Below are 25179 nucleotides of genomic sequence, written 5' to 3'. Positions count from 1 at the left end.
ACCACAACTCCTAGCCATCAGCAAGTGTTCCCACTCATTTCAGGTTAGCAACTCTTTCTGTACATTTTCCTCTTTTGTTATTTTTAAAGTGATGATTATGGTATATTAAAAAATTTAATACATTTCATTTACTTAGTGAGTGTGCACTGTGTGTGCGCACGCATACGAGTGCAATGCATCAGGGGAGGTCATAGGATAACTTGCAGAAATTGGTTCTTTTCTTCCATCATGTGGGGCCAAGAGATTGAACTTCAGATTGTCAGTCTTGGTGGCAAGTATCTGTGTTCACTGAGCCATCCTACCTTCCCAACTCGTCATCATACAACTTGTCACTGACTACATGCAAAGGAAATGCCAATAAGGTTAATTTAAAAATTAACAGGAATGTAGAGGAGCAAGTCTCCAAATTGTCTAGCCCAATCTTCTATTAGTAAAACAGTTTTGATCTAGTACCAATTATGCATATCATTTTCCTTATAAACAATATGTTTACATAATTATTAATCAGTAATGTCTCAAGGTATAGTAAACACAATTTGAAAATTATGTAATAGATCATTCATTGTCTCAAGCTACATCTCAATTTTCTATTTTGTTGAGTTTGTATTGTTATGTTTTGTTTTTGTCTTTTGAGACAGGGTCTTACTGTGTGTCCGGCTTTGAACTTGGAGCAGTCCTCCGGAATTGGCATACTGAGTGCTGTGTCTACCAGTATGGCTGTCATGCCCCGTGGATTCACTGCTGATTAAACACAGTTTCTAAAGTCTAGCCAATACCTCCACCAGCAACACACTAACCCACAGGAATTCACACATACTTGGCAAGTTGTTTCTCAGCGTCTGCACACAGCTCCAGAAGCCCCATCAGAACAGCAGACACATCCATGTAAGGCTCCCACACTGTGAACCCTCGTCCAATCAGGTCAATGGCAGTTCTCCGGATGGTGCTATGAGGAGGAAGTTTGGGACTTGGTGGCTGTAGCAGAAGAAATGTCAGTGCCTTACCTAAAAAATAAAAATAAAAATCAGAGTATTAAGTATACTTTGAAAATATAAGTATACTTCAATTTTTTCCAAAGAAGAGTTTGATCAACAAAACCATAAAAGATTTTAAACTTATACTTTGTTTAGCCCTTAGGCTACAATATTTTGTGGTATATTCTTAAGTGCTTAATTACATAATAATAATATATAAATACATACTTCAGCACTGAAAAATGAGTGGCCTGTCTTCCAATGCTCCTTTCATCTCAGCATCACAAATTAAAGATGGCTCAAATAATGTAATGTAGGATTTTCACATTTCCCTCCTTTCTATCATATCTAACACAGGGCGTGGACAAACACATCCATCAGGAGGCCTTGTCTTGAGAGGTAATATCAGTAGAAGGCTACACAAGGCACCGTGTGAGACTCGAGGTTGGAGACATTTCTTTCCACATGCTGGTACATTTACAATAATAATCTTCATACAAGTTTATTATATAAATATAAAAATAGCATAATACAATTTCTAAATCTGATCAAGCCATGTAGTTTTGGATGAACATGTGTCCTTTTATGCTGAAAGTTGAGCCTAGTAACAGTTAGTTCACTCAAGCTCAGTAGCCAGCAACTACAAAGGCCCATTCACTTCAAAAGGCATTTTGACATTCAAAAAGAAACCACTAGAAGTCATGGGAACTTTATTTATTTATTTAGTTAGTTAGTTAGTTAGGTAGGTAGGTAGGTAGAATTTTTTGTTTGTTTATGTTTTCTGAGACAAATTCTCTCTGTCAGGCCCTGACTGTCTATCTTAGAATTCACTATGTAGACCAGGCTGGCCTCAAAGGCACAGAGATCAGCCTCTCTGCCTCCCAGGTGATAGAATTAAAGGCATATGCCACCACCCGAGGCTAAGAAAACTAATTTTGAAGAGCTGCTTTTGTTTGCTCTCTGGAGAAGTTGCAAAGCAGTTCCTAAATCACAGAACAAGCAACCTGCTGAGAAAGAGAACACAGGCATCAGGTGCACACAGAGGGTTAACCACGCTTGCCTGACTTTTAGAGACTGCGGCGGCTTCAGTTACTCACCGAGCCTCAGTGTCCTTGTCTAAGAAGTAGTGGCAATGATGGCTTTCTCTGACGAAAAGTACAAGTGTGGATTGTGCTGACGCTACAGAACATATCAGCCAGCTCCTTTCAACTCAGCATCACAAATTAAACTACCCCAGAAAGTGTTCAAAACATGGCATGCAAGACTCATGAAGAACACGTTCAATTATCTCTGCTTTGCTGCTTAATATTGCCTTCCTTTTCTTATTTATTTATTGTGTGTGTGTATGAAGTCAGAGACAGCTTCTGGGAGATGGTTCTTGCCTTCTACTCTGTGAGTACTGGGAATCAAGTTCAAGTGACCAGGCTTGGAAGCACACGCCTTTACCTGCTGAGCCATCTCACTGGCCCAATCCATCCGTTTTGTAAAAAAAACATGGTGCATAAATTGTAATATATCTGACATAAAAATTAATTATTTAATCTTAAATAGCCAACTACTGAGTAGAATAGCTTGAAATGGAGGTGAAAAGGAAAAGTTCTCTAAGTCTGAGTCTATGGAAGCATTCTGTGTACTGGTGGTTCTGAACTTCTCAGTCACAGAATCTTTTAAAAATCTGTTGGAAAAAATGAATAAATAAAATGTGCATACATACAATGGAATTTTATTCAGTTATAAGGAAAAATCAAGACATTTACAGGAAAATAGATGGAAATGGAAAGCACATTAAGTGAAGTAACTCAAATTCAGGAAAACAGATACCACATTCTCTCATATGCAGATCTTAAGATTTTAATTTTTATACATGTTTCTAGGGGTGCGGGTGTAGCTCATAAAACGAGAAAAGGAAGCATCAAAGTAGGAAAAAGATGTCTTTGGGAGGCAAGGAGAGTACAGATCACGTGTGATCTTAAAGTAGAAGGGAGGGTAGCTCCTGCATGTGACCCTGCCAGCCTGAGTTTGGTCCCTGGGCATGGGGAAGCTGTCTTCTGACACTGTCTGTATGCTGTGGCATGGCAGGCTCCCACCTACACCCCACGCCTACACACAATAAATAAAGAGCAGGGTGGCTATGGGGGAGGGAAGAAGGCCAGCAAAGGGAAGTCAGCAGGACAGAGGGAAGGAATGGGGCAGGAGGAACAACAAAAAACAAAGAACATGTGAAAGTGTGTGTCACAGCAAAACCAACACTTCACTAAAGAAAAAAACTTGTATATATATAATGCTGGATACCAAAGCATTTCCCCTGGAACACTACATATGTAGACAAAGCCACCAATTCTGTGTCAGAATGGCAAAGCAGCCATGACTATGGGTTCACTATGCATGCATGAAACTAAACAAGCATGCACAAAAGATCTCTGAGGAAAAAAAAACTGATAAATACTTCATATGGGATTTATGAATTTACCCATGTCCAACCACGTCAATGAACTAGTAAACCTTCATGCTTTGCTTTTGGGAGAAAGAATTAATCCATTCTTCTTTAAAAAGTAATCCACTCTTCTCTACACTCTGGCCATTTTTTTTTTTTAAACATTTCTGTGCATTTCCCTCTTCCTCTGTTAATTGTACTAGCCTCTTGAGGGCAGGAACTGTGTTTCTTGTAGCTTTTTGCATCTTCCAACTTCCTCATCACAGGACACACTAGTGCCTATCATGGACTTCAGATCTGCCTCTTCTGCATGTGCATTTCTAATGTATCCCCGATGCAGTAAGTCAGAATGCTGTTACAAAATGACAAAGAAACTGTCACCTTCCTGCGTGTTTTCAGGAAGTCGTAGAAGCTGCAGAGAAACCCATCCTTCTGTTCTCTGCAGAAGCAGGAATGGCTTCCAGTCTCAGCACTCTGGCCCCCTAAGGCAAAGAGGAGTAAGTTTCCTAGACACAATGTTTTAAGCATCTCAGTGGCCATCTCCCCTCACTGCAGGCTGCCACATGTGTTACAGAATTTTATCTACGTTTGTGGCCCGATGTCCAACAGAGTCAGGTGTTGGTTCTAGAGGCAGAGTTCACATTCAGCTGAGCAGAATGGATCACAGAGTTCCCTGGCAGACTCAAGAAAGAGAGAACCCCAGATGAAAAGGCAGTGCTGGGAGGTTGTTCTGGCCTTTTCCAGCAGGAAAGTGAAAGGTAGCAGTGTATTTCACAGTCCTTTGTGATTATCTCAGACTTTCAGCTTTAATATTTGTCCCTGAGTTTTATTTTATGGTAAAGGAAATCATATTATCTGGTGCCCAATGTGGGGTGCCATTTGTAGATGGGGTTTTTCTTTCCTGCCAGTTATCTCTGTCCCACCAGATGGCTCCCAAATAACCACACAGAGACTTATTAATTATAAATGCTCAGCTGACAGCTTAGCCTTGTTATTAACTAACTCTTACAACTTAAATTAACCCGTATTTCTTATATACGCTCTATCACGTGGTAGTACCTTTTTTCAACACAGCACATACATGTCCTGCTTTCTCTGCATCTGGCTAGTGACTCCTCTGCCCCCGCTTCTTCCCAGTGTTCTCTCAGTCTGGCTCTCCTGCCTAACTTTTTCCTGCCTAGCTATTGGCCATTTGGCTCTTTATTAAACCAATGAGAGTAATACATATTCAGTGTACAAAAGGATTATTCTACAGCATTTCTCCCTTTTTTTCTAATTAAATAGGAAGGTTTTAACTTTAACATAGTAAAACTATATATAACAAAAACAGCTATCAAGTAAGAATAACAGTTACAATATTTAGTCCATTGGTATTTGGAAAAATTAGAGAAAATACTCTATTATCTTTGTCAGTCTGAAGTTTTATATCTAATTTACCTTTTATCATAACTAAGAAAAACTTTAAGTCTGATTATTTAGTCTTTAACTCCAAAAAAGACCCCAGAAGGGTGTAATATTATCCAATGACAGGGACATCTAGCTGCGTTGACATCAAAGTTATTAAGATATAAGAGCTAGTTAGTAACAAGCCTAAGCTATCAGCCAATCATTTATAATTAATAATAAGTCTCTGTGTGGTTATTTGGGAGCTGGCTGGGAGGACAGAGCTGACTGTGGTGCAGAAAAATTCCACCTAAACACATGAATACTAAATTATGGACCTGGCTGCTCTCCAAGTGCCTCTATCTGGAAATGCTAAGGACAGCTTCCTCACAACTCAGATACATTCTTCCTGAGAACAATAAGAACAAATATCATCAATAACAAAACAATAAGAGACTGACTTCTTAGTATTTCCTATCACTGTTTTGGTGCAGTGGAAAGGGCAGCCTGGAAGAGGTGACCACATGGCTTTGAATGAAATGGCAGGAAGGAGAAACCAGCAAGGGTTTCTTAGAAGACTCTGGTTCCTGTAATGGTTCTTCAGAGTGCCTGCTCCTCTCACATGTGGTGGTGACCAGGCATTGAAGGTAAAGATAGTGCCTGATGGGAAACATAAGGTCTCAGGAGCACCATTGCCTATGCATCATTCCACTCAAGAACCTTCTGCAGTTGAAAGTGTAGTCTCCAGATAACAAAGATTCCAACCATCATGCCAGGGCAAGATTCACAGATCTGGGAACCCATGTGGAAGGCATCAAAAGAGGAGAGAGAGAAATGGTCATCTTCACAATGTTTTTCTTAAGTCTATTAATAAGAAAATGTTTGCTCCTTTTTGATGAACTCTTTTGGAATTACAAAGACTTACAAATGCCAAAACTCTACATCTGTCTCAAAGAACTCATTCAAAAACAACATACATAAATCACAGATGCTACAAAGATTTACTGAATTAACTCTTTTGGTTTCAAAACATGTTGTTCAATAAAGATGCTGAGGACTCTCCTGTGTACCAGGCTTTTTCTTTTGAGCCACCAACCAGCTCCCAAAACATGATACAGAGACTTATTATTAGTTATGAATGTTTGGCCTTAGTTTATGCTCATTTCTAGCCATCCTTTTTTCTTTAACTTAAATTAATCTGTTTCTCTTCATCTACATTTTGCTTCAAGGCTTACCTTTCTTTTCTTCAGTATATCTTACTTTCACTGCTTCTTAACGTTAGTCTGTCTGTCTGCTAACAGCTTCTAGCTCCAGGCATCTTCCTCTCTTTCTCCCTCATTCTCTTCTCCTTCTTCTCTCTCTCCCATTCTTTTTGAGCCTAGATCTCACCTCTCATTTATTCTCTCTGGCTGCCAGGCCCTGCCTATCCTTTTTCTGCCTAGCTATTTGCCATTCAGCATGTTATTAGACCAATCAGGTGCCTTAGGCAGGCAAAGTGAAACAAATGCAGCACATCTTTACATTATTAAACAAATGCAGCATAAGCAAATGTAACATATCTTTGCCTAGTTAAAGTAATATTCTACAACACTACTGTTAATCAGCAATAATGGCATCAATGCCCTAAAGGAACTTTTAAGTAAGAATTAGCTAATCAGAGGCAAAAGTAAATGGAAGAAAACATTCCAAGCAAAGCAAAACACAGCAAGATCTGGGAACTACATAGAGCACTGTATGTCTGTCTTTGAGCAGAAAGTGGTTTAGGGTATGTAGCAAGCAATTTCTGCCACTCCGCCCTGCTTATATTAGAATAAAATTCTTCTCTCTCTCTCTCTCTCTCTCTCTCTCTCTCCCCCTCTCTCCCTCCCTCCCTCCCCCTCCCTCCCATTTCTTCATCCCTCTACCCCACCCACCTGTGGTGCTAGGGATTGAAGGCATGCATCATTCATGCAAAACACATAGTCTACACTGAGCCATACATTAAGTATTTAACAAACAACATCCTAACCTCGGGCACTTACTCTAGTTTCTTTTTAGATTTGTTTTTATTTTTACTTATGTGTACAGGCGTGGTAGCCTGAAAGTCAGAATAGGCATTGAATCCCCTGAAGCTGGAGTTAAAGGTAAGTCCTCTCATGTAGAGCTGGGATTCAAACTCAGGCCCGAGCCATAACTCCAGTCTCCAAGTCTCCATCCAGGCATTTGTTCTCTCTTTAATGGTAATTTTATTTATTCATTTATTTTTCAACCTGATAAAGGTTCAACATTCCCTTGGTGATGTGAAGTTGTAAAAAGTACTTCCTTCTCTGGCATAGGCTTAGCACAGTGTTTCATACACAACTGTAGCTTCGGCAAATACTGAGGATTGCTTGATGTTGTGTGTGTTCAGCACAGTCAACCAATCCTGCTTCCCAAGAGTCACCCACAACCTGTCTTAGCCCATGGCCCAGTTCCTGTGGTTCTAAGCGAAAATGAGAAAGATACCAACAGTAAGTTATTTATCTTAAAAGAAGTTATTAAATGAAAAAGAATGCTATTTAAGGTAATAATGGGCTTACTATTTTCTTGGTAAAATTATCTTCTTAAAATTTTGACAGAATACAGAAATTTTAAATAAAATTATATATAATAGTATTTTCTAATGTTCATATAATACAAAAAAATTGAAACAGTTCTAAATTTCTTCAAATAGAATTAAATATAATTCTATAAATTTTACTGGCTTATGGTACCTAAAACAGTGCAAAGCACTGCCACTTTGAGAGATTTAATGATTTCTCTATGACTCACAAACACTAAGACCTATTCCTGGCCACCGGTCTGGACTACACACACCAAGGGGCTTTACCTCAACTCACCACAGACTGAAATGATACATTATTTTGTGCAATCTGGAGCTGCAATCAAGGTCAAATGATGGCATTCTTGCCGCCCCGTAAGACAGTGAGTGGTACAGACGGCGGCAGCTTCACAGTGAGGATCAGCGTGCAGTGTGCCACCACCACCTCTGTGTAGTCGAGTGTACAAACACATTGCCAAGTTCAGACAGATGCAGAACCCAAGAGAACAAAACAAAAGCTGAACACACAAAAGCCCGGCACTGGATAAATAACAATTAACTTGGAGCCTCTGGCTGTTGAGAAAATTCTGTCAACCTGCAGCCAACAGTAATATCAATAGGTAATATTTTAGTGTTATTTTACCATATTTCTTATTTTTTGAATGATATCAACTTTAATCTTAATGGTTTTTAAAAGAGCAATAATGCAAGAAAAGGTTTACACTGAGCTCTACCAGGAAAACACTAAAGCTGGGGAAGGGGCTGAGACAAAGAGCAAAGCCAAGCCCTACAGGCTGCGCTGAAAGGGGGCAGCATTGGAGTACGGCTCACTCCCCGTTCTGTCACAGGAATACTATTCAGTCATAAACAGAATTCAATCAAAAGCAACAACAAAACTAAAACAACAACAACCCCCCCCCCAAAAAAAAATCAGTGCTTAATATTTTTGTAGTTATCTCCCTAGTTACAATCGTTTTTCAAAAATAAATAAGCAGATCATAGCACACAGGCACATGAATTCATTCGTGCTATAATAATGTTACGGAAAATGCCTAATGAATTTGTATTCTGAAACATGTATTTATCATAAAGCACAGCCTCAATTTACTAAAGAATGTTATACATACTTAATACCACATGAAAATGCTTCATTAGCTGAAAAGAAGTATAGGTTATACTTCTATGGACATCATGTATTATTTTCATCATTACTTGCTTGATAACATCTATATACTGCTTCACTTTTTCCCTTTGACTGAACCCCACAGTGAGACCTTCAGTCCCTGACATCACATCACAGATACAACAGGCATGTAGAAAAGCAGACTTGTTTGGTTCACGTAGGACACAAACACCCCAAACAGCCACCTGCCTGCTATACACAGTAGCACAACACCATAGTTCATGTATTTATTTTCCACAGCCAATTTATCAGATCCCACCAAGACACCAACTTAAATTATATAGTAATGCTCTATCCAGTTTGTGTAGAATGTCACTAAACAAGAAAAAGTCTTGGTGAAAGTGTGAAACCAGTGACATTTTGCTCAGCCTCTCATTTGTGATTTTTTAAATCCTTTCACTGTAATTTTGCCTAAGACTTATCATCTACTCTTGTTTGAAACCTGAAGACCTCATAGCTGTGTCTAGAACTCACTGTCATAAGCACTCTGGCAATCAGCAGGAGATGGCTGCGCTGGAGAACTACAGGCTGCCAGGAAGGGAGGGCAATGTAAGAGAGGGCAGCAAATTCAGAGCAACTCTGGGTTTTATGGCAACCAATGCTGTGAGAAAATATTAGCTGGGAAGAAAAGATTTAAGAATTAGAAATTAAAGCAAAAGTCAGCGTCAAATCAGACTTCAACTAGGGAAAATTAAATGTTTTTTTCTTACTGGTTTAAAACACCATAGCACTTCAGAGAATTTTTTACATGGCCTCAGAGACATGATCTCAGCTCTGCTCACTCCTAAACCAGGTAACAGTCCTACTTACAACAACCTCAGTAGGCAGACTTAAAATCACGGATGAAGAAACAGCCACCTAAAGCAGGCATAGTCCAACTTACAACAACCTCACTGGGCAGAATTAAAATCATGGATGAAGAAACAACCACTAACTGAACGTGGGTCTGAACAGCAGAGAAGGAAAAGGGGTCACATTTTTAAAATACTTCAATTAAGAGCTCAATTACAAGGAAATTCCTGAGGGAAAGACTATTATATACACTTTAAACCGAATGAATTTATTATGATTTACGCCATTACAATGAGTGCGAAATGAAGAAATAGATTGGCCACTTGTTTCAAAGTGTAACCTAGGAAAGAAAGAAGCCTTTTCCCCCTTGCTATGCCCATCAAAGATCAGGAAGGGCAGAGCACCAAGAGAACTATTTCTTTGCTTCACACAGGTATTTGTTTGATTAAAAATGATGCTAATATGTGTTATTTGTAAGTATGGAATACTTAGGACAAACACTTTTATAACTAGATGCTGGTGGCAAAGGCCTTTAACTACCAGACTTAGGGAGCAGAGGCAGGAGGAGTTCTGTGAGTTCAGGGCCAGGTCTATATAATAAGACTTTGTCTCAAGAACAAACAAATAAGCAAACAAGAAACACAAACCCCCAGGCAAACTTTTTGCTTCCTGTACAGTGTAAAAAATAAGCCATCATTTCTTTTGATTAAAAAAAACACAAAAGAACTCTGTTAAGTTAGAGAACTAGCAAGCATGTTTTAAAACTCATTAGTCTTGTATTAGCTTTACCAAAATAATCCTAGCTTGAAATAATGACTTGTTTCCTTCTTACAATGGTGGGGGGGGGGGAGGGGGACTTGTCAATTAAATCCCAGGGTTCTGAAGTTACATTCAGTCTGAGGAACACACTCAGGTCTTTTGTCCATTTGCACACCTGTAATGCATAAGAATCCAACTATTACTTAAAAGGACAAGAAATGAAGGGCTAGAGAGATGGTTCAGTGGTTAAGAATTCTCGTTGGTCTAGTAGAGGATCCAGGTTCGATTCTCAGGCTCTACAAGGTGACTCACATCCATTCATAACTCCAGTTGTAGGCAGAGCCAAGGGTTCTAAATTCCTCTTGTGACCTCCACAGTACTGGGCACATACAAGGAGTCCATACATATATAGTCATACATAAAAAATTAAATTTAAAAGATATAAAATAAAAAACCACATGAAAGCAAACAATGATCATCTCTCATAAACACTACTAATATTAACCAAAAGTGAGGGGAAACAAACACACACAGACACACACACACACACACACACACACAAAAGTGGAAAGAGTGAAATACTCCATTATAACCCCACAACTGTATCTCCTTTGAAATAATTCAATCAAGATAATTGAGGAAGTCACACTATCATAGTAAGATAAATCTCGAAGCAATCTTATGATGAGACCATAAGTGAAGAATAAAATCTTATGAAAAATGACTTGCTCTCTTTTCTAATAACAGTAAAACCTAAGCTGGAACAAAGAGCGGCTGCAGGTTAACCTTTCCCAGACGTGTGGTGGAAGATCACCAAGGCTGGACCCACAGCGTCTGTTAGAGGCCATGAAAGCTGCAGCAAGCAGCCTGGAGTCAGCATACAAGTGCGGTCAGAATTGTTGCAGGTACTGGGGAAGGACAAGCACCAACTTTCTCGATGCACGCCCTGTGACGGCTCCCTTTCCACACATGTATTTTACTGGATGTGAATAGGGGTTGTGGAAGATGGGCAAACAAAAGTCACCTCGCTGCCCGTTTCTCAGTCTGGACATCTTTGTTTAAGCTTTGACTTGGCTTAAATGAACGAATTAATATTGACAAAAACATCAACTAAGCTAATGAGTTGTTAGTTAAAGCAATAAACATGTCACATTAGAGTCAGCGCAGTAAAGAGGTAATTAGCCCTGGGAAGGCCCTGCTGATTGGAGCTGTTGAAATCCTCTGCTCTTAACCTTTGAGTCCATTATCTACCCCAGAAGTGGTGGCTATGTTAATGGGAATGCTCCAGTAAACATCAGCTCCCTACTCAGTCCACCTCACAGCTCTAGGATGCAAAGGGTGCCAGTGTGCTTAGAAGAGCTCCAGGAAAATCTAAAGGAGGCATAGACAACAATGTGCAAATAGAGAAGGGCAAATACATTTTTAAAATATTCAGGTTTCTTTGTATTTTTTAACAAAAGGACACTTGGCAATGTATCAAGTAACATAAGCTGTAACAAAGAAAAAGTAACGTCAATCTCAAAAATAAGCAACCAACAAACTAACCTAAAAATCTTAGATGATGATTTACACTTATTTAAGAAGAAATAGCCCCGTACCTTACTTGTGGAGTCTGTTGCTTACAGAGACTGCTTTAGAGGGAGTTCTCTAAAAGGCTCCTCCTGGAACCTCTCCTGTTACTTAGTTAGCTTAGCCTGTGCTGGGAAAAATCAGATGCTTATAGAAAAATCACAAGGTAGGATGACAAAAATGTATACAGTTGTAAATCCAGAGTATAGCGTATGACTAAAACCCCACTCTCTGGTTTAGTGGCCCCTTCCTGAAATAAAACAAGACCATGGGGAAAGAAGAACTGGAACCTCGAAATATTTATGTGAATTTCTAAAAGCATTATCACGTAGATGAGACATTGTGACATTGCGTCTCACCGTATCTACAGACAACTGTGGAGCAGATGCTGTCACATGTCTGATAGCCTGATAATACACTGTCTGAGATGGGCATTTTACCTTGGGAAATTTGTTTTACTTTTGAGCATAAAAGCCAACAAGGACCTTCCATGTGGAGCTCACACTACCACTGTTGTTCATTTTGTGTGTTTAATGCCATTTCCTTTTACAGAGGATAAAGATATTGCATCCTTATTTGGGGATGGTTGATGAAAACAAGGGTTTGATGTGCAGTTCCCTGAAGTATATGTGAGTGTAGCGTGTGTGTGTGTGTGTGTGTGTGTGTTTTAGAGGAACAGAGACAATTGAACATTTACTATACAGTAAATCAATATGTGCTATCTTTTCAGGCTAAGTAATTTTGGAAGGGACAGGAAGCAATTAGACGCTTCTTACTGTATTGGCTAATGTATAATTTTAATGTTAAAAACAATCTTTTTTCAAACATAGCTCTTTTCACTAAATTTGCAAAATAGCTACATACAGATTAACTTTCATCAGTTAATTCTTCAACATAACCAAAATCACTGTAACTCAGCCTTCGTTTTTAATAGACGTGAAGTAACAGTGTAAATCAAACTAAGAAATTTATTTTTCTGTTATTTCACTATCATTGACAACTAAGTAAAACCTAAAATAGGTTATAGTACTTGCCTGTTATACATCGCACGCATGCACGCAAGCACACACGCACGCACGCACCAAAAAAAAAAAAATCCGAATTCTTCTAAATCACCTTGGATCAGTGATAAAAAATAAAAAAAAAATCACCAAAATACTGTTAAGGCTTTACAGCCACATATGGATTAATTTGATACCATCAAATCATTTGTTCACATTCAGGAATCTATAACAGAACAATAATGCTTCATCATTTTTGCCTTTCTCACATATTTGAAATACAGATATAGAAGCAAGCCACAGTTTAAAATGAAAGGGCGAGGGTATCTGAATTGGGAGGAACATAGTTCCATGAAATCACAACGTCTGTCAGACAATTCAAGCATATTCTCTCACCCCCAACCTTTCTCCTCGGCCTGCTTTCAATTCAAAGGGAAATCCTACCTTTATCTCCCTAGTGGTTAAAATACTACAGGTAACTGTAGAGAGCTCTTAAGGGAACTGGAGGTGAGCACGGATGTACACATCTTTTCATCTAATAAGATACAATTATTTAAATGAGACATGTTTCTTGAGTTGATAGTAGTATTCAGTAAGATAACGCATGCCCTGCAAACAGAGGGCAGGCTTTTATGGATCATAATCTTCTCCTTCCATCACCTTACTTGAATTATTTAGACTTTTTATTGTCTTTAAACATAGACATATTCATTGTAATTATACTTAGATTTCAAAGTGGAATCTTAAAAAGTGCCAAACTTACTGAACACTAATCCTTTTTAAGACACTATAAAACATTTTAGCAAACAATAAAGAAAAAACACAAAATGGAAGGAAGGAATGAAAAATGCATAAAAGGAATCTGTATTTGCTCCCTGACTGGTAGGCAGCAGGCATAGTGCTGTGTGTTGACATGTGCTATTTCATTTAACTCTGAAAATAGTTCTTTGAGGAATATTAGTTTCATTTGGGGTTGATGTAAAAAAAAATAATCATTGCCAGAAACCATAAACAAAACGCTATTGGTACTGTCAGAATTCCTGACTTGGAATCCTAAGTTCTGTCCAAATTAGGTCCGTTGTTTACACAAAAACATGCTATCTAGGTTACATCCTACAATTTTGGATGCTATCTACAAAGGAGTTTTATGCTTTAAACTTCCAATGACATTCACCACAATGTCCTCTCCTGACAACTCCATAGCAACACACTAGGCTTAACAGTCAGGTACAGAAACTTTTCCACCTGTATGGGGAGTGGAAGCCCAAGCATCATAACTCCAGGACGCTGACGGCTGTTCACCTGAAACCCTACTGTATTAGCACATCCAAACAAGGCAAGAAAAGGCAGCAAATATCACAATGACTGGTTTCCAGCTTGCCCCTATTAACTCTGGCCTAGTTAAAGTGAGCTAGCAATGCCATTTTTCTTCCTTTCAAAATCTGTAGAGGGTGAATCAAATGTGAAAACGAGATCAATTCTGCTCTGAGACAGTAAAGGAGCTCAGCACGAGCCCCGCTTCAGTTATGGAAAGAATCTAACTGTACCAGTCAAGTGCACACTCATAAAACTGTGTTACAGAGGCAGGAAAAAGAACAAGTGTACCCCCAAAGGCAACAAGGAGATTTCATGGTTACTGAGGAGCAAAATCCCTGCAAACAGCACACTGTCCATTGTGTAGACATTGAACACAGCACACTGTCCACCTGCATAGATACTACACAGATAGCACACTATCCACCAGTGTAGATGTGGAACATAGCACCTGGTCCACCTGCAAAGATGCTGCAAACAATGCACTGTCCACCTGTGTAGATGCTGCACAAACCACACACTGCCTGCCGGTGTAGATGACACACAGCACATTATCTACCTGTGCAGATGATGAACAGACAACACACTGTCCACCTGTGTAGATGCTACACCAACAGCACACTGTCCACCTGCATAGACACTGCACACACAACACACTTCCCACCTGTGAAAATGCTATACAACAGAACACTGTTCACCTGTCCCATAGAGTTCCTATGCTGAAATCAAACATCCCAAGTAAATGTGTTAGAGACTTTGGGAAAAGATTATGTCATTATCACTCCTATGAAATAGGCTTCAAACAACTTGTTCATCCTTCCTGTCACGTGATGATATAGACCAGAAAGTGCCATCTATGAGGTATGAGTTCTCATAACATACCAAGCCTTCTGGCACTTTGGTGGTAGACTTTCTAGTTTCCAAAACTATGGGCAATAAATTCATGTGGCTTAAAAAGATCTAGTCTTGGCTTCCTTCTCTCTAGCACCTTGAGTTTCTCTGCAACAAATTCCACTTATAAATATTTCATGATGTCTGTCTTAAGGATTGAGACATTAAAAAAAAAAAACCAACCCACAAAACTATTATCACGTCTGCAATAACAATCAATTCTTTAAATTTGTCAAATAGACTGTCAGGGCTACAATTGTATCCATTTTTTTCTGTCCCTGCACCAACTTCTCCCCTCTTGTCTGCTTATCCTTTTCTTCTACTTTTTTACATGAATTATAATGCAAATCCCTCTTGCATTTTTAAATTTATAGTTTGACTTTCCTCTACCTACTGTCAATTCCCATATACCATGGAGTTTCCGTAAGTCTGGCTCTAATGCTCACATGCCTCCAACAGTTTTCAAGCGCTCTCATCTCTGCACTCCAACAATGTAGCTGAGCAGGTTCCATGTGAAGAATGGTGCACTGAGGCAGAAGCTTTTTATGTTTGTTTGTTTTTGTTTTGGGGGGCTTTTTGTTGTTGTTGTTGTTGTTGTTATTTTCAAGACAGGGTTTCTCTGTGTAGTTTTGGTGCCTGTCCCAGATCTCACTCTGTAGACCAGGCTGGCCTCGAAATCACAGAGATCCGCCTGGCTCTGCCTCCAGAGTGCTGGGATTAAAGGCGTGTGCCACCGCCGCCCAGCTGAGACAGAAGTTTAGGATACTGTCTGACTGTCTTAGGGTGGGGTTGGGAACTATAGCCTGGGTCTGTTAATTTCCTGGAGGAAGAAAATAACCAAACTTTATCATTCCATCTTATTGGCTAGAACACTATTATAAAGAATTTCTGGGGCAGGAGAGATGGCTCAGCACTTTTTATTCTGGCAGAGGATCAGAGTTCAGGAGTTCAGTTTCCAGCACCCAAATTGGGTGGTTCACCTGTAATTCCAACTTCTGGGGATCTGATGCCTTCTTCTGGCCACTTCAGGTTGCCACACATAAAATTCCATACTGTATCTGTATGTCTGTCTGTCTATCTCTTTTTCACACATACTCACAAATTCATAACATTTAAAAATATTTTTAAAAGCTTTACAGAATTTCCTCTCCCTGCTGACTGATTAAACCAAGGCACATTCATATAAAAACACAGACTAAATAATTTCTATTTACTTGCTGGTTCCCAAAGTAAAAAGGCAATTCCTTAAATCATTAACAATGACATTGAAGTGCATAGGACCCCACCAAGCCTGGTGTCATTGTGAACTTGGTATCAAAGTAAATCTGATGTTCTGCTTCACTTAAGTGGTGGTATTCATGTTTTTATAAAGTAAATGGTATAGTATAGCTTACAGTGCTCAAACAAATTGATAAATTACTTCTAAACTGTGAGTCTCTGTGCATGGAAGTAATTCCATATCAAATTACATTTTTGTTAGCACTTGTATGACTTTATATAACACAGACATGTTTCTTCATAAGATAAAATTCAAGTGGGTATCATTGCTACTGAAAAAGTAAAAGATTGCATTCTTAACTGTTCAGTTGCCAGGGCAGCACTATTACTCACTCTCTAGCTTCACCCAAATAGAGGTAATAAAAACAGATGGACTGCAGAACAATGATTTCTAAACTTTTCCTACTATCAAAAAAGCAATCCTATAATGGACAAGTTCTACCACTGTTTGGAATAAGATATACCTAAAATCTAAGCTCCATTTGGTGCTAAGTCTTTGCTTCACCAAATCTGCTCCCACCTACTGCCCAAGCAACAGTCAGTTTTATAACATCTATGTGCTTTCTTATTATAATATCTTAAGTGTTCCACGTCAACAGTTTGTATTCATTTAATATTTATTTCATCTTCCTTCATTTTTTCAATCCTCTTGTTATTGTATAAAACACAACTTTACAATATTTTATTGTTGCTTGGTTCATTCACAAAGAAAGGGTCTTTTTTTTTTGGTTTTTTGAGACAGGGTTTCTCTGTGTAGCTTTGCGCCTTTCCTGGAACTCACTTGGTAGCCCAGGCTGGCCTCGAACTCACAGAGATCCGCCTGGCTCTGCCTCCCGAGTGCTGGGATTAAAGGCGTGCGCCACCACCGCCCGGCAAGAAAGGGTCTTTTGAAGAAAGAAGCTTAAAAATAACTGAAAGTGAAGTCTTTTCAGCAAGACAGAAAGTTTAAGTATAAGATCACATAGCCAAAAAGTCCTTTCAGTGAGGGCATAACTCTGCTTCTTAGCTACTTCCCTTCTGTCAGGAGACAGTAAAAATGACTCCACTTGATTGGCACTTTCCACAGGACTGAACAGTAGAAACTGAGAGTGTCCCACGTAGAATTACCCAGCATTTTCTGAATGAAGGCTAAAACCCTCACCCTTTGCTGAGGAGCTATTGGCAACTGACAGCTACAAGGGAAGGGAGGGTCAGTTTTCTTCAGGGATGTGGTCCATGAGAGACGAGCCAAGCTCCAGCAGGTGGCCTTACACCCATGCAGAGTAAGTCTAGCTCTACACACACAGCATACACTTACACAGAAATAGACACAGGAAGACACACATAAATGAAAAAAATCTTCAAAATTTAATAGGATATAAACTAGATCAATAAAAGCTGCACAACCTTCATGGTAGAGGAGACACTTTCTGTTATTATTTTAATTTCTGTTGTTATTATTTTAAGCAAGGTTTAAATTTGCCTTTTATATTTACATAAAAGTAAGCAACCACCACCTAAGGCATTAATGAATAGATAAAGAACACAACCGACAATGATCTGGATACTTACAGGTCAGAAAAGCAGCAGAGTTCAGAAGTGAAGCTGCCATATGCCATGCCAAGAGGACAACCACACAAGAAAATTGGAAGAATTAAGCTACATGGATTCATACCATTTTACCTTGATTCATAGTGAATAATCCGCAGAGCAAAATACGTTGTTATACAGCGATCAAACTCATGCCACTGTGGCATGGAGGGAGTCATAATAACTCGGGAGCTTGTAGCACCCGAAAGCCATTTCTGTTTGTCCACTACACTGATGCCAATCTGCGTGCAGGCTTCTCTGGTTTGATACACTCCCAGATCACTGCACCACTGATACTACATTGTTAGGTTGGGTCATGTAAACTGCCACCATTTCACCATCTTTGACTATCAAGTTGGCAATTAGATACAGTACAAGCTAATACATACTACTTTTCCTAGCCCTTGCCTATGTTTGGCAAATAGAATAACTACATGGATTTTCCATGTATATGAACTCAGATGAAAGATGTGAGGTACAAAACAAAAAAGTAGTTATTTTTCCATCTTAGGTTAGCATTAAAATTATTACAACTTTTGAACATGCACATTATGTGTGTGTGCTATATAAATATCCAAAAAGCAAACTCTATAGTTACCCAAATTATCTTGATGGGCAATCAGTAGGTTCAGCATTATGATTTCTGGCAAGGAAAAGAGTTGAAATGACTTTCTGCATAAAAGTATACAATACCGCCGTACTTGGGGAGCGACCACATCAATATTTGAAGACTTGTGCTACTGCCCAGAACTCTGCTCTTCCCAGAAGCACAGTGGCCTGCTCCAGTCAAGCCAACTGCTGCATGAGGCAAAGGGAAGGTCACAGGACTGGCCCAGGAGACACTGGGAGCAGACTGTTCTCATAATATGATGGTCAGCCAGACAAAGCAGAATTTTAAATGGATTTGGGTTTAATGCATTACCTTCTCTTGGCCAGAACCTCTTTTTCAGTGCTTAAGAGTCCAAAGAATTCTCCACCTGCCAATATTATTCCCTCTTTAGCACAAAACCATGAGTAAATCCTCTGCTTGCCATTTTTATTTGTTCCTCACTCCCAGAATGCTGTCCCAGTGAACTGACAACCACAGCTAAAATGGATGGCACTGCAACATTTTACAACATATAATGGAACTGCATTGCCTTTTCTATTTAGGAGAAAATACATCGTAAGGTCCACTGGGGCCGAGGATAAGAGATTATAGGAACCATTTCTCCAGCCTGATAAAATACCTCATAGCAGGCTGTGGCAATTAAGAGGCAAATAAAAGTTAACTATAGAATTTGTATATCTATTGTACATTATAATCAAAGATTTAATCTTGTTAACAAATCACTAATTATTCCTTATCACTAACATTCTTCTGAAGCAATAGGTAAGGGACAGGCCTTTATTAGGCCACTGAGATGCAAACTGGGGATCAACGGTTACCTACCATCATTCATTCATCAGTAAATGCAAAACAGGGTGAGTTGTGCTTTCTACAAACAAAGTTTATTTTGTCTTTGGCCTGGTTCTTTTCAGTTTAAATCTAGTTCTTCCAGGAGTTACAAGACTGTACTGTATAGAAATGTATGCAATTATGGTAAGGAACTTCTTAGAAAAAAGGAGGAAACTGGAGAAACATTAAAATTTCATTTTTTTATTTACTTATTTATTTATTATGATGTGTGTGTGTGTGTGTGTGTGTGTGTGTGTGTGTGTGTGTGTGTGTGTGTGTGTGTACAGGCACATGTGCCACAGCCTGGATGTGGAGGTAAGAGAGTGGGTGCTGGTTGTCTTCTTTCAGCTTTGCATGAGCTATGGAGTCTAACTAGGGTTGAAGGGCAAGCCACCTTTATCCACTGAACCATCTCATCCCCCCATCCCTCCCCCCTTCAACCACTTTAAATCAAAACCTTTTTTTGTATGTGTTGCTTCATGTTCCTAAGGGTGAGTGCACATGGGTGGTGGACAAGTAGGGAGGGCAGGGATCAATGTCAGGGTCTTCTGTAATTGCTCTCCACCTTATTTTTTGAGACAGGGTCTTTCATTAAAGCTGGAGCTCATCAATTAGGCTAGACTCTGGTCAGTGAGCTCCACCTTGGGATTTGCTTGTCTCGGCTCCCTCAGTGATGGGAATACAAGCACAAAGTCCCACACTTGGTTTTTACATAGGTTTTGGGAGACAAGATCACGTCCTCAGGCTTGCATGGCAGGCATTTCACACACTGAGCCATCTCTCCAGCCCCAAGAAAACATTTTTTGGTTGGTCTCACAAATACAGACAATAACATAAACCCTTAATTCAAATCACTTTTATAGAGAATAACATTAGCATTATAAGGAATCAAGCAGAGAAGAAAATTGTAGAGATGAGCAAGTCCTCAGTTTTGTGACTATGTTTAGAATTGTAACAGTAAATTATTCCTCCAGGACCAGCTGACACTGTAGGAATCTCAGCTCCAAATCAACTGCACTTCTCCATAGAAATGTCAGGCAGGTAATCAGGCCTTAACAACAGAGCCTTTGCAATGATCGTACGAAGAAGAGAAAGATGCTTCCCTCCCAGGTGTAGCCCTCTAAGCTCTGGGAGCTGGCAAGTAGCTCCCACAGCAGCTTCTTCACCAGCCTGTTTTGTTCAGCAACAGTGAGCTGCATCAAAACTGCTCATGTTCCTACTTCTCCACGAGTGTCTGAACCAGCTCCAAGTTGCTCACACTCAAGGACCACAGTATAGTACTTCAGTCTGTACTCTCTGACCAGTTTCTTGATCATTCACAGTCTGGAAACTCTCTTTAAAGCAGGGGCCTCTTTGAGACAACTACCCACTGGCTGTGGGTATTCTCCCTCAACCCCAGATAGACAAAGGAGCAGCTGATATTTTGCACACACAGTTTCTGGGTCCATGAGAGTTTATTTTAAGCCCAGGATAAAGAATGGGCTGCCCACCTTTTGAATTGTTGGCCAGTAGAGTCCCATAGAACCCCAAACATTACAGGCTATCACCACTGCTCTTAGTTACTCTGCAGAAGTTGACAGTAAGACCTATTAATGAAGGCATCACATACTTGGAGAAATCAAGTGGGAAGTGACCTAGAAGACTCATCTCTACTAGGTAGCATTCACAGAGCTGGAAGGTGCTATGCACAGTACTGGCAGGGGAAAAGTAATCATCAATCTCACCTAGTTGTGAACCCTGAGAGCTACAGTAATGACTGGCCTTACAAGATATGCCCACTGGTACAATATTGGCACAATTGTTACCAGAGTAGACAACCATTTTCACATTGGATTTGATGCCCCCTTCAAGAAATGGAACCCATACTTGGTACTGCCAATGAAGCCAAAAAACTTATGACTAGATAGGCTGTAGGCCCTAAGGGAAAATCCCCTATTACTATTCTGCTAAGTGAACACACTATTATCATGACTCCTAATGACATATGCCAATACATCTCCCAACTCTCAGCAGAGAAGTTTCTTCTTGCAATAGATAGCAGTTAACAAAGAGACCCCCCAGTAGGGCAACACATAAAGAATAGGAGAGTATGAAGTGTTAGCACTAAACTAAAGGTGATGTACATATCATATCTGTACCTCCAAGACTCAGATACCTTCACGGAAGAAGGGTCAAAAAGACTGTAATAGCCAAAGGTTGTAGATAACATCAAGTCACTTTCAGGATATAACAGTACTTTTAGGATATATCAGGTCAGTTGCACATTTAAACTCACAGTGATTGTGATAGAATCCACAAGACCTGTGCAAGCCCCAGCCAGCTAAAACTCACAGTATGGAGGAAGGAAAGTGGACATGGAATTCCATCAATAGTTAAAGAGCTATTAGTATTTGACAGCTGCTAGAAGGGGGAGAGTCATTGTTTTTTAATTACTGGTGTGATACCTCCTAGTAGGTCAACCACACTGCACAGCAGGCCCCACATCCAGGAGTAGTTGGGCAAACACAAATAAATAACAAAGTGTTTTGTTTTGTTTTTTTAAAAAAAGAAGAAAACTTGAAGTTAATTTCATAGGGAGGTAGTAGAAGAGCTGGGAAGAGTTGGGGAAAGACAGTAAATTTGATCAAGATACACTGTATGAAATACTCAAAGAATTAATAAAAATACTATAAAGCACCTATTAAACATCTTGTAGTGTTTAACCACTTCCTACTCTGAAAGCCTAGCGATTGCCTGTATAGTAACTGATGAAGCTTCTGTGTCTTGAGGGGTACACCTGAACTCCCTACCTTCCTTCAAGGACTTCCAGGATCCAACATCAGACACCTTCAAAGGAATTTCTTAAGCACTCAGAGCTAAAGATAGCTTTTATAGTCTTGTCTTATAGACAAGTTGCTACCCTTTCTTCACATAATGGAGATGTAATAATACATTTCAGATGTTAATAGTATTCTTCAAAGTGCCTAGCCCAAGTCAACCTATGGAAGGCATGATGAGATTTCCAATGACAGTGAAAATTTACCAGGATACCTAAACCAAGTCATGATGTTTAGTTTTTACATGTGTCTTTAAGAAGTCCACCTAGAGATTGCTTATGATAATCATGCTACATGAGAATGATTAGTGTCTCGGTATAACCAAGAAGCACCTTCAGAAGTCCAGTCTGAATGCCCTCCTTATACTGGAACCCTTTCAATGAATCACTGCTATGAATTGTAAACTTGCTTCCTAGCTTTTATCTTCTTACCACATGTTTATATATTCTTAATCACAAATTCATCTTATGTGCTTTTTAATTTCATAAAAGTAAAAGAGCTCAGCTGGGTGTACACGCCTTTAATCCTAGCACTCAGGAGGCAGAAGCAGATGGGTTTCTGTGAGTTTGAGGCCAGTCTGGTCAACAAAGCGAGCTCCAGGACAGCCAGGACTGTTACAGAGTGAATCCCTGTCTCAAAAACAAAAAACAAAGCACAACATATAACAATAAAATTAGGTAGATAGATGATAGATAGATAGATAGATAGATAGATAGATAGATAGATAGATAGATAGATAGATAGATAGATAGGCAGGCAGGTGATAGATGAACTCTAATTGCTCAAAATCTTCATCAAAGTTTGATGCCATTGAGCTTTAAGCTTTCTGTGTGCTGGGTAAGAAATGACAGCACATTGTGCTTCCAATTTCTAAGCCACTGCTAACAAGACTCAACAGCTTCTTGTGATCTTATTAGCCAATCTTGTTTCCCTTCTGAGAAGCTCTTTCACCCATTTTTGCCTCCTACGTAACTTTTGTTTACTTGATAAGCTTTTTATACATAAGTAATTCCTCGCCTCTCCTCACTTACATTATAAATAGTTTTCCTCTCCTTGTGGTTTCACTTTTTCCTTTCTCGGTAGAGTTTGGAATTCTAATATAGTGAGCTTATCCATCTTCATTAGGATTTGGCTGAGCTTTCTATTGCCTACTTATGAAACTGTCCTTATCCCAAAGTCACGCTCTCCTGAATCATCTGTAAAATGTTTTTTAAATGTTTTGTCTTTTCTATAAAAACTGTTAAACCCACATGGATTGACTTTGGGTAACAATAGACATTAGAGCTTTAATTTGATTATGTTTTATGCCAACTCAATGACACTAATATGGTTTGAATCTAAAGCATCCCTCATGGGCTCTTGTTCTGAAGGCTGCACACCAGCACCGAGTGTAATTCTGAAAGCTGTAGCGTCTTAAGGAGGTGGGCTTGATGAACAGAATTAAGTGTTAAAACTTAAAGCTGAAAGGGAATCTGTTTCTGTCTAGCGCTCTGTGTGCTGTATGCCACCAGGTGCAGTCTCAGCACAGGCTTCCTTCACCATGCCTCCTGGCTATGCTAGACTGAGACTCTCTCACATTATGAGGTTTGCCGATCAGATATTAAGTCACAACAATGAGAGAAGTCTAAAATCAACTATCATATAGTTAAACTTACTTTAGTAATTTATTTTGGGGGTACTTTCCTAGTATGCACAGAGCCCTACATTTGAATCCTAGGACATACAAATGCAAAGACATACTAGATTTTATCATTGACTTCACTGATCTACAATCAAATTTTATGCATTTATAAAATTATTGTTACACTGTTTTATGAGACTGTTGATCTCTCTTGAACTAGTTACTGGGGATTTTAGTAGCTTTGATGTATCAACACAGAGTTCCTGGTTTTGCTTCCTTTCCTTAGGAGTGCCATAGCTTGTCTCTTGAGTGTACTCTTGAGTGTGGTGATATTTTATTTGTGCTGAAATGATGGGTGATATCGTTCCGTATACTGTGAATATGTGTTGTTCTGATTGGTTGATAAATAAAGTTGTTTGGCTAATGGTGAGGCAGAGTAGGGTTAGGTGGAACATTCTAAAGGAGAGGCAAGGCAGATCCTGCCAACTGCCACCAGGAGAAGCAAGACGTAAAGGTACCATTAAGCCACAAGCCACGTGGCAAAGTATAGATTTATAGAAATGGGTTAATTTAAGATATAAGAGCTAGCTAGCGAGAAGCCTGCCATGACCATAGTTTAAAAATAATATAAGCCTGTGTGTATTTATTTGGGACTAATTGAAAGTAAACTTTCAATATTTGTAATTTTATCTTTTATTTTGCTAAATTTGCTGTAACTAAATTATTTTCTAAATAATAGTAATTGGGCCAGTGAGATGGCTCCGTGGGTAAAGATATTTGTCTCCAAGCTTGACAACCCACATGATTGAAGAAGACCAGCTAGCTCCCTGAAGATATCCATTGATCTCCACATATGTGCCATGCCATGTGTCTGTGACTAAATAATGCACACAAACGAGTAAGTACGATATATTTTAAATAGCTGTGCAAAGTGGTACAAGCCTTTAATCATAGCTCAAGAGAGGCAAAGAAAAGTAGATCTCTATGAGTTTAAGGCCATCCTGGTCAGTATACTGAGTTCTGCACTGGCCCAACTATATACTAAGACTCTGTCTCAAAATAAATAATGAATAAATAATAAACAAATAAATATATAGTCCTCACATGTTATTTGTTAGCCAGTATCTACTGTGGTACAATTAAGAATACTATGGCTTTTAGGTCCAGCTTGAACTCCTTAATAAGAAGATTTGTCAATTATTAAGAATTTTTATGCAGGAAAGATTCCAGATTCATACAATGTCATGTTTTACTTATGCTGAAATCAACAATAGGGTTTTCCCCTTTAGTCACATGTATACTTTTAAAATCAGCTATATGACACCATAACTATATATATTAATAGTCTAAAAACCTCCAAATAAGATTAGCAAATCCATCTCAAATGTCACAGAAAAGCACAAGTTTAGATTCAGATGAAACCCACCACAAAGCTACTTCACCCTCACCACTTCCATCAGCACTTAAGTCATCGTTCAGTTGACAAAGCAGACCATGATTCCTTTCTCAACAGAACTTCATTATCATATTCAGGCAACTTCTACAGCGGAGCAGACAGCAGCAAGGACTTTGGAAAGCATAAACTAACAGGGGTTGG

The 25179-nt window shown here is 39.2% G+C and overlaps 1 protein-coding gene across 4 annotated transcripts in view; it reads right to left on the bottom strand.

Annotated features, from left to right (window-relative positions):
- The window catches only part of Wdr7 (WD repeat domain 7), a 304595-nt gene that overhangs the window by 91460 nt on the left and 187956 nt on the right, over window positions 1-25179 (bottom strand). For all 4 annotated transcript variants that reach the window (XM_006985180.4, XM_042264248.2, XM_076555361.1 and 1 more), the window contains one exon: window positions 818-1004. In XM_006985180.4, the coding sequence (XP_006985242.1) occupies window positions 818-1004 (187 nt within the window). The remainder of the gene's footprint in view (window positions 1-817; window positions 1005-25179) is intronic.

The sequence above is a fragment of the Peromyscus maniculatus genome, chromosome 19, assembly GCF_049852395.1.
Source record: "Peromyscus maniculatus bairdii isolate BWxNUB_F1_BW_parent chromosome 19, HU_Pman_BW_mat_3.1, whole genome shotgun sequence".
NCBI lineage: Eukaryota > Metazoa > Chordata > Mammalia > Rodentia > Cricetidae > Peromyscus > Peromyscus maniculatus.
Note: the sequence above shows the minus strand (reverse complement) of the source record. Positions and strands in the feature narration are given on the sequence as shown.